Source organism: Panthera uncia, assembly GCF_023721935.1.
Source record: "Panthera uncia isolate 11264 chromosome B3 unlocalized genomic scaffold, Puncia_PCG_1.0 HiC_scaffold_1, whole genome shotgun sequence".
NCBI classification, from domain to species: domain Eukaryota; kingdom Metazoa; phylum Chordata; class Mammalia; order Carnivora; family Felidae; genus Panthera; species Panthera uncia.
Window position 1 is genome coordinate 77,777,757 of NW_026057582.1, and position 12,773 is coordinate 77,790,529.

A 12,773-nucleotide genomic window follows, 5' to 3' on the forward strand; every position below is an offset into this window, starting at 1 on the left:
ACAGTTAAAGAAATTGAGTCCCCAAGAGGGTGAATAACTTGTTCGATGTCATCCAGTTAATTTTTAAACTGGGTAGAATTTTCCTGAAGCTAACTTTTTGAATTGGGTAGAACTACAACTAAAACCATTTTAAAGGGGGCATTTTAAAGGGCATTTTAAACCATTTTAAACCATTTTACTTTTCCATCTTGATCCTTCTCAGCTGTCATATGAATATAATTTATAGAACCAAATTTACAAAATCATGACTCCTAATCCTAACAAAACACTGTGATGTGAGAAATAGTGAAATGAAGTTTGGAATTACCATGTTTCTTAATAGATCATTTATTATAACTATGGTGTCAGATGTGGTAGTTACTTGAGGGTTGGCTAGGCTCAAGGAGATTGTTTTGCTTTACCTAAGATTTTTTTTTAACGTTTATTTATTTTTGAGACAGAGAGAGACAGAGCATGAACAGGGGAGGGGCAGAGAGAGAGAGGGAGACACAGAATCTGAAACAGGCTCCAGGCTCTGAGCTATCAGCACAGGGCCCAATGCGGGGCTTGAACTCACGGACCGTGAGATCATGACCTGAACCGAAGTCGGACACTCAACCGACTGAGCCACCCAGGCACCCCTCTTTTTTTTTTTTTAATTTTTTTTTTTTTAACGTTTAGCTTTACCTAAGATTTTATTTTGGGGGGTATAGGTGGCTCAGTCAGTTGAGTGTCCAACTTTGGCTCAGGTCATAATCTCTTGGTTTGTGGGTTCAAGCCCTGCATCAGGCTTGCTGCTCTTAGCACAGAGCCCACTTCGATCCTCTGTTCCCCTCTGTCTCTGCCCATCCCCCATTTGTGCTCACTCGCTCTCTGTCAAAAAATAAAAATAAACATTTATAAAAGATTTTATTTTGGTGGGGAGGGAGTTGAGGGTAAATGGACCAACACATGTAGAGAGGAAATAATGTCAACATGGGCATCAGTTTAGGCTCAATAATCTATTGTCATTACTGTCAATAAAATATCACACATTATGCCTGTAAGAGCATAACTCTAGTTTGGCAATATGAAGACCAGACAAGAGATTTTAAATTATCTTTGTGTCTAAAACTTGCATCTAACTAGAGCCAAAGAAGAAAAGTCTGAGGCTTCTCCATGCTCTTTCTATTGTCCACTCATTCCAGTTAGTGAGTTCTCCAGTATGGCCACAAGTAACTCATAGAGTCTTTGAAGAGCCACTCTTCTTTGCTCCACTATCCTACTCTGTGCAAGACAGCGTTTCTCACAAGCTGGCCCATCCTTAACATTTGTGAGTCTGAGGCAAATGTGCAAATGAATGGTTGTTTCCAACCTTCCCCTTATCTCAATGGGCCACATACCCTTCCATTCATACTGACCTCAGAGAAACTTGTGTATAAGTGTGTAGACTTCACCCTACGTATCCAAGCTCTGTCTGCAAGTCCGAAAACAAATTGCACAAATAGCCACCTCTTGGCCTTACTTTGGATAACACAGCCTGCCATTAAGAAGACAGACAGGCGGGGCGGGAGCCACCTCTGCCAGCAACATGTTCAAGGTAATTCAGAGGTCTGTGGGGCCAGCCAGCCTGAGTCTGCTCACCTTCAAAGTCTATGCATCACCTAAAAAGGATTCACCTCACAAAACTTCCGTGAAGGTTAATGAGCTTTCACTCTACTCCGTTCCTGAGAGTCCATCTAAATATGTGGATGAGCCAAGGACCCAACTTGAAGAAAGCATCTCACATATCCGACATTATTGCGAGCCATACACAAGTTGGTGTCAGGAAATGTACTCACAAACTAAACCCAAGATGCAGAGCTTGGTTCAGTGGGGGTTAGACAGCTATGAATATCTCCAAAATGCACCTCCTGGATTTTTTCCAAGACTTGGTGTTATTGGTTTTGCTGGCATTCTTGGACTTCTTTTGGCTAGAGGTTCAAAAATAAAGAAGTTGGTGTATCCCCCTGGGTTCATGGGATTAGCTGCCTGTCTTTATTATCCACAACAAGCCATCGTGTTTGTCCAGGTCAGCGGGGAGAAATTATATGACTGGGGTTTACGAGGATACATAGTCGTAGAAGATTTGTGGAAGGAGAACTTTCAAAAGCCAGGAAATGTGAAGAATTCACCTGGGAATAAGTAGACTGCTCCATGGCTCTGCCCATTTTAATCAGTTATAGGTAAACATTGGAAACTCCGTGCGGTAAACCAGTATTTCTACAGAAAAAATGGCAGAGAAGTCAGTACTGAATGTAGTAAATTGGCTTTCTTCTTCAGGAAAAACTAAACGAGACTTCTTTGTTATCTTGGGTGATACCATACTCCAAGTGGACTAATTGGAAATCTTTTCACCTAGAGATAATGTCCAGCCTTAGAGCTCGTCATTCTCATGTTGCTATTTATATACATAATTAAAATTCCAAGTTAAAAAAAAAAAAAAAAAAAGACAGACAGGCGGGGCACCTGAGTGACTCAGTCGGTTAAGTGTTGGACTTCAGCTCAGGTCATGATCTCATAGCTCATGGGTTCGAGCCCCATATTGGGCTCTGTGCTGATAGCTCAGAGCCTGGAGCCTGCTTTGGATTCTGTCTCTTCTCTCTGCCTCTCCCCACTCATGCTCTCTCTCTCTCTCAAATATAAACAAAAATTTTTTAGAAATTAAAAAAAAAAAAAAAAAGAGGACAGAGAAGAGCAGAATCCCAAGGAAGTACCAGAAGGAGGCTCAGGGGTTCATGAGCAGGGAATTTAAGGTTTCCTGGGTAGGGAGAGCTTGGTCTAGAAGGACAGCAGGTTCCAGGAGGGCAAATCCTGACAAACATGTCACCTTGTGGGGAGGAGGAAGGCAGAGGAGGGCTAGAATAGGACCTAAAGCATAGAACCCAGGAAAGAAGCCTTGGTTAATTAGATCAAGAGCAGTACTACCAATAAGAAAACTCTTGGGCAGAACCCTCATACAGGCATTGTCTCTTGTGTAGGACCTATACAAGAAATGGAAGCAAAGATGTTTAATAGCCAGAAGGAAGTCACTTCAAACAAGTTATTTTTTAAACAGGCAAGTTTCAAGAGATGTTCTAAAAGAACCACACTGTTCCAAAGTATGTCATGTCAAACTGGAAGAAATCTTCAAGATCATCTAATAAAGATGGAATAGACACCACAGAGACAAGTAACTTGCCCAAGGTTAGACCACAAGTTGTAATGGAGCTGAGCTGAACACTTGTAACTTGTGCTTCCAGGTTCTCAGGACTGGATTTTTTCCATGACCTGGTGCTGAACACCATTAAAGTATAACTCTAAGCAATGTGGAAGAAGAATGGACACAGGATAGCTCTTCTACTGTAAGTATGTCTTTAATGATGTGACAGAACAGCAAATAGCAGTGGTTTCTACAGAAACCAAAGACTAGTTAGACTTTGAAAGAGAGAGAGAGAGAGAGAGAGAGAGAGAGAGAGAGAGAGAAAGCGAGCAACTGAACTGGGAAATCAGGTGAAGAAAGGGGGGAAGTATGTAAGGGCTGATGTCTTGGTAGTGATGCTGAGTAGCAGAGAAACTTTATCTTTTCTTATGAATCAAAACCAGAAAGTGATGTTATCCCTACTGGGTGATCCATTTGGGGAAGTTGGTGTAATGAGGAAAGGTAGAAACAAAGAAGGGGGCTGTAGGGACTCTGAATTACCCCTTCACCCCCCTTAACCCCCACTTTGGGACTATATATATAATTCAATTCATACCCTCCTAAATTGTCAGTAATATTTACTTTAAATATGAAGACCAGTAAATAAAATGTATTGAAGTGCCAAGTATGATCTAAGTATTGATTAATAGTTTTAAGACAAATTAAAGTTTGGTCCATGAAAAAGAGAATTAGGCTGGAGTCCAGAATTTATATTCCAGTCCTAGCCTTGAAGCGAACCATTTAACCTCTGCAGTTCTGTTTTCCCCAAGGTATACAGAAAATAGGAAGTCTAGCTCTTAATATTTATGGCAACCAAAAATAGGGGGAGAAAACCCAAGTGTCCAGTAACAGGGAAATAGATTATGGAATATTTATATACTACAGTACTATCAACATTAGAAATTATAGTTTTGAAAATGATTAGCAATATACTAACAAGTTATAATATAAGGTTAAGGGAAAAAGTATGATTCAGAAACTATATCTACTGAATTATGCCAATTTTATAAAATATATGATTATAAACTACTTGAGACAAGTACATCAACATGTTAATTTTCTTATCTCTAGGTGGTTATTAGAGACGAGTTTTTAATTTTCTTTATGTGGTATTTTCACTATTTTCCAAATTGTGTCTAATGAACATATAGTATAGTAATTTTTTTTAAGTTTTTATTTTAATTCCAGTTAACAAGCAGTGTTATATTAGCTTCAGGTGATTTAGCACTCCCATACAGTGCCCAGTGCTCATCACAAGTGCATTTCTTAATCCCCATCACCTATTTAACCCATCACTCTACTCCTCTCCCTCTGGTAACCATCAGTTTGTTCCCTATAGTTAAAAGTCTGTTTCTTGGTTTGTACAGTATATTAATTTTGCCATTAGGAAAAGATGTTTTTCATAGAAACAATGTACTCTAGCCTAATTCATAAGGATGTTGTAAGGAAAATGGAAATAAGTTTAAAACTGAATCCTGACAAATGTGCTAAATAATCTAAGTATTTATGTTAAAGGAAAAAAATTGATATATGTCTCCATGTGCAACTTTTTTCTTAATAATAAACAGATATGCCTGTAAATAATTAAAAGCCATTTTCAGTCATTAAAAGAGCACAGTATATATGCCACTACCACTTCAGAACTCTTTGTATATGCTAACCCTGATGTGTAAGAAAAAGTCAAATCGACCTCGATCCAGTCATCAGGAGGGATGGCCAGTTTTTTGGGAAAGTCTTTGTGCCGGAGGTGGGGCCTCAAGTAGGGGTGAAGGGGTGTATAGACAGACTCCTTTTTCTAGAGCTTTAATTTCGGCGCCTTTCTCGTGGGCAATGACCACTCTCTTGTCATTCCCCATGCAAGTTGCTAGTAAGTTAGAGGAGGGTTAAGATAGGTTCTTGGGAAATAAAAAGGCAGTAAGTAGGGCTGCAGATGGGGCTTGTAGCGGAATGCGAGTGGCATTCCCAGTAAGGTAAAACCAGGTAAGATAGGTGACTACTTTCATCTACAGACTATTGTGTCCAGTACTTGCTAGTCATGCTCTCATTTAATCCTCTAATAATATGAGATAAGTAATGTTATTTCTTTCTTCTCCTCTTCCTCCTCCACCGCCTCCTCCTTCCTCTCTTTTTTTTTTTAAACCTGAGAAACTGAAGCTCAGAGAGAGAGGGGAAAAAAAAAAACACCTCTCAATCTAAGATCACACAACTAATAAATTCTGGAGCTACAGTTTGAATTTAGGTTTTACTGGCTCTGAAATTTGTGCTTTTTTACCATAAAGTCCAATGAGTCCCAGAATTTTTTAACATCAGACTCACTCAAGAAAAATGTTGAAAATACAAATTCCTAAATTCCGTCCCTGGAAATTCTGATTTAGTAGCTTAGGAATAGGACCAGGGCACCTGTATTTTTAAAAAGCCTTGTTGATTTGCTGTTGGGGTGGTTTGAGGGCCGCTGCTTCATCCCCTAGTGCCTCTCCTAAATCAACAGTGAGGCTGGATACGTTCTGGTGCAGGGGCCTGGAGACGCTGGAGGACCTACCTGTGACTTCACAGTCCGCACAAAATGCCCCCCTCTTGGCCCCTGTAGATTCTCCAGGCTCATCTGCCTCTCTCACGTGGTGGCAAAGCTGGCCAACTGGGAAGGGTGCTAAAGCAAAACATGTGAATGTACCAAGGTAGAGGGAACTGTTTTCAGCAAGAACTGGACTGGCTTTATAGTTGAAAAGAAGGAGACTTTGGGGTAGTGAATGGGAAGGAGGACACGAACCTCCCCCCACCCTGCTCCTCAGGAGTATAGATCAGTAATAAAGACAGTCATTAAACTGGTTCTAAGGAGCAGGTCCTGCTAAGTGCAGACCTTTTATTAGGCTGAGAGACTTTGAAGTTTAGGGGCCAAAGGACATCCCTGTTTAGGACTACAGAGGAGTAACTGAGGGGCCACTAGTGTCCTCTCTGCCGATTTTTCTCCAGGTGAATCAACTTCTCCTCTAAGTAAATATTTAGCAGATATATTAAGTATACTTGTTTGAAGAGGCACAAATCATTGACCTGCTTCATGCATCCCCATGTTTTGGGTCTGCCCTATCTCTCACACCATGCCCACATCACCTTTCTTCTCCTCCAAATCTTTGCACATGTAATCCCATTGCTTGGAATACTCTTCTGCTCTCTCTGATCCTCTTTCCCCTCACCTATCTTATTAGTCTTGCAGGTCTCAGCTTAAGCATTCCTTTCTTGGGAGGCTTCCCCAACATAGAGGTTACAGACTCTTAGTGCATGTCCTGACAGTTCTCTGTTGTAACACTCATCACATTTTACTGTTACTACATATCTATTTGCCTGTTTCCCCCTAAAGTGTGAGCTCAAGGAAGACAAGGACCTTTTCTGTCTTGTCCCTCACTGTTTCCTTACAGGAATCCAAGGTTTGTTAAGTATGTATGGGGATTAGGGCACCTGGGTGGCTCAGTCGGTTGTGTGTCCAACTCTTGATTTCTGCTCAGGTCATGATCTCATGGTTGTGAGATGGAGCCCCGTGTTGGGCTCTGCACCGACAGCGTGGATCCTCCTTGGGATTTTGTCTCTCTCCCTCCCTCTCTGACCCTACTCTGCTCACACGCTCCCCCCCCTCAAAATAAATAAACATTTAAAAATATATATGTATGAGATCGAAAGAGCTGAGGATGTGAGGTTGTGTGCATAGTGAGCCCCTCACTTAGAACAATCAAAGGTTGGGACTGGAACTGTGATCAGTTCACAGGAAATCCAGTGGATAGAATCCCTGACTTTACCAAAGCCCAACTTACTTTATGCAGATGATGATGCCAAGAATCCCGAGATGAGAATCAAGAGTACAAGGTGTGCGACTTTTGGCCAGTTGCTTGATGCCTATCTATCTCTCAGCGCTTTTCTGAGTAGCAAAGGAAAGTGTAGGAAAGTACTTTAAAAACAACGTGAGTGCACAGTTGTGGAGACATAGAATGTATGGGGTCATCTCTACAGGGCTGTGGTTGGGACTAAGAGGACATATTCTGTTTCCTATTTTTCCCACCTCAAGCCATATGTCTGGTCAAGTCAGCACAGTCAGTACAGTGGAGCCCTCATCAACCCCCACTCACCACCACCATTATCTGGTTGATTAATACTGTTGGTGTGTTATTGCAAGGGAAAGGGGAGGAGGAGAGAGAACAAAGTAGCAGCGTTTGCTGGGGTAAGAATGTGGTGGATCTGTCAAAAACACTTTCCAGATTCCTCATTCTCTAGGGGATAATTTTTTTTGCTGGTATTTTGAGATCTCAAAATTAAATACCTGTACTAGGACTGCCATCTCCAAGGTGACAGTGCTAGAAATCTCCATTGGCTTCTTAACAGGAGAAGTTTTAAATAATAGTTGCCTTAACGAAGCACCATATGGATAACATTTTAGCACAGGTAGTCAAATGGTGGAAGAAAAAAAAATCAACTTAAAAAAACAAGCGAAAGCATTTCACAATACATACATATACCAAATCATCACATTGTACACCTTAAACTTACTCAAAGTTATATGTCGATTACATCTCAATAAAACTGGGAAGAAAAGTATAGAATTAGGATTGCCAGATATAGCAAATAAAATTATTTGGGACATATATTAAGAAATTATTTATTATTTATATCTGAAACACAAATTTAACTTGGTGTCCTATATGTTATCAGGCAACTTTTAATAGAAAGCATCCCTTTTTCCCTAAGTTCTGTTCTAATTATTCCATAGTGAAAAATTAAATGTTCTTAAAAATATTCGTTCTGTAGTATCATTGATTATGTGAGTTGAATGCTATCATTTTGTGTCTTTAGAATTACATTTTCCTTCAAAATAGCCATTCTTTTTTACTCATAATTTCATACAGGAGATTAAGATTTAACATATCTATTCAATTATTCCATGTATTTTTTTGGGCTCTCTGTGTCTTAACCTTAAATCAATAAGGATTTTGATCAGTTTGGTCATTTTATTGTATTATATAGTTCAGTACCATTTATTAGTATGATCACGCCTAACCGACTGTGCCACCCAGGCTCCCCTACCTACATCCATTATTTAATTAGAAGTCTGCAAAATGGTGTTTGTTTTACTACATTATTCTTTTTCTATTTATTATTGAGAAATAATCATCAATTCTTTTGTTTCCTTGAGGTATATTTCATAAGGCTAAGTCAGTATCATAGGTCAGTCCCCTGGAAACAGACTTTGAGGTGGAGATTGCCTGTCAGAGGTGGGTGCTACATGATGAAATTTTTGGGGTGATAGTAGGGTCCTCAGGGTCCGGAGCCAATGGCCAAGAAAGAATTCTTGAGCCATCTTTGGTGCAAAAAGGTGATTTTATTAAAGCACGGGGACAGGCCTCATGGGCAGAAAGAGCTACCCCAGGACCATGGCTTCCTAGAGAAAGACTTTTCTTACCTTTTGATTATTTGGGCTGCAGATTTCCCTATACTGTTTTCTCTTTTAGTTTTTATCCTGCTTTTCTGTCTAATAGTTCTTGCAACTTTCTGGTCTGATACTAGCTCCTTTTCTTGTTGTCTGGCTATATTAATAATTATGAATTTTTAATTAATTACTAATTATTTAATTATGGTATTAAGAGGATGGTTTCAAAATGGCAGCTTGAGCACATGCATCTACCTCCATTTGTTCCCAATGTCATTAAAATTCATATTTATTAATATACACTGAAAAAATATTGTTTTTCAGTAAAAAAATAAAATCTAAAAAAAAACCCCCCAAAACTTGACAGTTTGTTTTTGGTTATATTTTACTCATACATCTACTTGTATTCAATTTTGCATTTACTTAGGAACTCCAAAGTGCCATTGATGGGGTTTTGGAGTGATGGGGGTTAGAAGCTGATGGCCAAGAAAAAATTCTTGAAGACATCTTTGGTGCAAAAAAGGTGATTTTATTAAAGCATGGGGACAGGACCCGCAGAAAGATCTGCACTGGGGTTTTGAGGAGTAAATGGTTATATACTATGGAATTGGGTGAGGTAAAGACAAAAGGGAGGTCTTCAGAAGGAGTTGATATGCTAAAAAGGATTCAGTAGATACCTGACGCCTTGCTATTGTCAAGCTAAAGTAGTTTTTCTTCTAGTAAGTCATTAATATTATGACAGTAGGGCATTCCTGGAGAAATATTATACTCTGTATTTGCCTTAAGTATTTGTCAACGGAGTGCAGGTTATAAGGAAATTTAATTTTACCTGCCATTTCTTTCTTGCCTTTGTTCCCCCACATCACTAGTGAGCAGAGAGTGATATTAGGACTCCCGGAAACTGAGTGTATAGGTTTCTGGAGATTAGGCTATTGATAAGATTGCCTTTTTCTTGTAATTTACTAAGACATATGTACACTGATGAAGACTCATGTCCTGCATTACCAAGATCTCTATCAGTTAACCATTTGTTTTCTTTCCTTTCCTTTGTTCTTGGGCACCCGGGAGTGCCTGAGGAATATCACACATGTCCCACCTGGGGAGGAGTGCTAGCTTGTGCTTTGCCCTCAGCTTGCCTTATGGTTGGGCAACACCATGAACTGTGCTCTTTTCATCTGTTGCTGGCCTTCTGCTTGAGTTCTGATTCTTGGCCAGATAGCTTAACTCACTCACTGTTGGAAGTAATAATAGAGATGTATCTGACCTCAGATACACTTTTTTTGATTAATGCTTATTTGACCAGTGGATATTTTAGAAGGTTAGAGAAGGGATAGTTGGATTGCAAAGCTCAAGTGATGATTCCTGCATTTTCAGAATCAGAGTGTATAGGATATTCTTAATTTAATCTCATATTAGAAGACAGTAACCTTATAGGATAGAAGACAATAATCCTTATAGGATAAGTGGATGTTATTGAGATGAAGCTGTGCTATCGATGTGGTTTGAAGTGTTAGGGTTCTGAGCTAATGGCCAAGGAAGAATTCTTGAGACATTTTTGATGTGAAAATGGTGTTTATTAAAGCACAGGGACAGGACCCTGCACTGGGATTGTGAAGAGCAACTGATTATACACTTGGAAGTTGGGGGAGGTAAAGATGGGGAAGTTTCTAAAAGGACTTTCATATGTTAAAGAAGACTTACAGGATCCTGGAGGCCTAGCTATGGTCAAGCTAAGGTTGTTTTTCCCTCTAGCAAAGCATTAACATTAAGACAGTTGGGAGTTCCTGGAGGAGTGTGCTTGTCTCCAGTATTTGTCAGTGGGCTGCAGGTTATAAGGAAATTTAATCTTATCTACATTTCTTTTGCCTTTCTTCTCCACATCACTATTGGTACTGGGAAATACAGTTTTGGGATGAAGGAGAGAATTCAAAGAAATGCTGCATGGGTCAGAAGCCTCACCAGCTGTTTTCATACCATCAAATGAGAGAACAAATGCACATGTACTTATGCTGACGCCAGAACACCTTGAAAATAATTTCTTGGAAGAGTGAGGATGTTAACGTAGAAGATCGTTTAATAGCTTTCTCTAGATTTCGGAAAAGTTCGCATCTATACGCGCCATAGATTCTTATCCAGGAGATGGGTTCAATAGCTAATAGCTTCTCCCAGTACTTTCTAGCCCCAGGAGTCAGTAATTTAGTGTACTTAAGTAGGGATCTCCTTGACACTTTTGCATTGAATCTCAGAATAAATAGGTAATAGCGTATCTATATAACTTGCTAACATGTCATTTAGGCCGCCTGAGGGCTGTAGTAAATTGCTCTGCCACCTTTTTAAGTGAATATACAAATGCTAAGCATCAGTGATGAGATCATCCTGTATTTTATTTTATTATTCCTCCCCTATGGTGCTGGGAAATGAATTGCTTATGAGAGAGAGGGAAGGATTGGCTTAATAACTTGTAATCAGATATGCCACACGGCACATGTGAACTTCCTTTTCCCCTATTTTAGCCACCTTTTATCTCAAGAAGAACAATTGATTCTCAAAGATGGGAAGGGTGGAAGTAATCCTTGGATGTAAACTGCCCACAGGAATTAGACACAAGTGAGAATAAAACCTGGGAATAAACTTGTGATGGGTGACTATCTGTCCATTCTTTCTGAAGGGTACCAAGGGACAACTAATAATGACATGAACACACATCTTACTGTTCTAAATATTTTACTACTAATAACTTATGCTTATAGCAACTCCATGAGGTAGACATTGGTATTATCTCCATTTTATGGATGAAGAGGCTGAAACACAGGGGTTAAGTGATTAGCCCTCGGTCACACAGAGAGTACAAGATAGTATGCTAAACTGCCTCTAATTTAATACTGATTTCCTGACTTATTTGAGTTTGTTCAATACTATGTTTCTAGGGAAGACTTAATCGGTTTTTGAGAAAACATGGCAATCGGTCCAATTTCAAATTAGGAAGACTCTTTGGCTCAATCTTTTAGTCTCTAAGAGTCCCTCAGAGCCTTTACTTGGATAATTAGTTGCGAACAATATCAATTATATCTAAGTGGACAAATTTAATTACTACAGAAGACCAATTGATTTTTTTAATTATCATTGATTGCTCAGTGGTTATCTCAATGTAAAGATTGGTACTTTCTGAATCTTTCATTTAATTGGTTTATTAAGTAGTTCAAAGTTTGACATTAAAGTAAGAGGTGAATTTTCCTCCTGCTCCCTTTTTATCTCTATGAAGGATAAACATCACAGAAGCCTAAGACATCCAACAACAAAATAATAACAAGAACAACAATTAATATTAAATTTCCTGGGGTTTTGGGGATATTTTCATTTTCTGTTTTAGATTTTTTTGGAGGCAGTGATACCCTAGTTTTTCTAATGTTGAAGATGGAACCTGCCATGTTAGCTGGGGTACCATGATGCTGATATTTTTATCCTTAAGTCAAATTCACAGTGAAGCCAGCTAAGGTCATAAGGATTATTCGAAATTGATGTGGATGTAGAGAGAACTGGATTCTACACTTTACTCTATCCTTACCCCTACTCCTCACCTCAGTAATAGCTGGCTGTGTGATTTCATTTTCCTGTCTAATTGTCTTATCTTTAAAATTGGGATAATCACATTTGTTCTCTTTATTACACAAGCAAGACTGTGACAGTGCACTAAAAATATCACAAATGTATGTAAATTCAAGAATCATTAATATTTAGAGATAACCATATTTGCATTATTTTGCTATAGAAATATTGTCTGACACTAATTGTATCAGTTATCTATTGCTGCATAAGAAATCACCTCAAACCCAGTGGCTTAAAACAGCCATTTATTATTTGCCATAAGCCTTACCGATCGATCAGCGGGGTGGATTGTGCTGGTCTGTGCCAGGCTCAGCTCTTCTTGGTCTTGCTTATGCATCTGTGCTAAACTGGTGGGTTAGGATGTCTCCAGTGGGGACGATTTGGCTCTTTTTCACAGGATCTCTCATTCTTCAGCAGGCTAGCTCAGAGTTATTCTCAGGGCAAAGGAACAGGAACAAGAGAGTAAGTGGGGGGTGCATAATGTCTCTTTAGGCCTCCGTTAACTGTGACACCCCCTCATATCAACCACACTCTAGAGGTCAAGTTGCAGGACAGTTCAGTTCAAGAGGTGGGACAAAT

General features: G+C 39.4%; 1 protein-coding gene across 1 annotated transcript; it reads left to right on the forward strand.

Moving 5' to 3' along the window:
• The first annotated feature begins 1,519 nt into the window (after window positions 1-1,519).
• LOC125909817 (MICOS complex subunit MIC26-like) lies at window positions 1,520-2,335 on the forward strand. Its single transcript, XM_049613291.1, has one exon. It carries the CDS (start codon window positions 1,550-1,552, stop codon window positions 2,144-2,146), a length of 597 nt encoding a protein of 198 aa, XP_049469248.1. The 5' UTR covers window positions 1,520-1,549; the 3' UTR covers window positions 2,147-2,335.
• The last annotated feature ends 10,438 nt before the right edge of the window (window positions 2,336-12,773 follow it).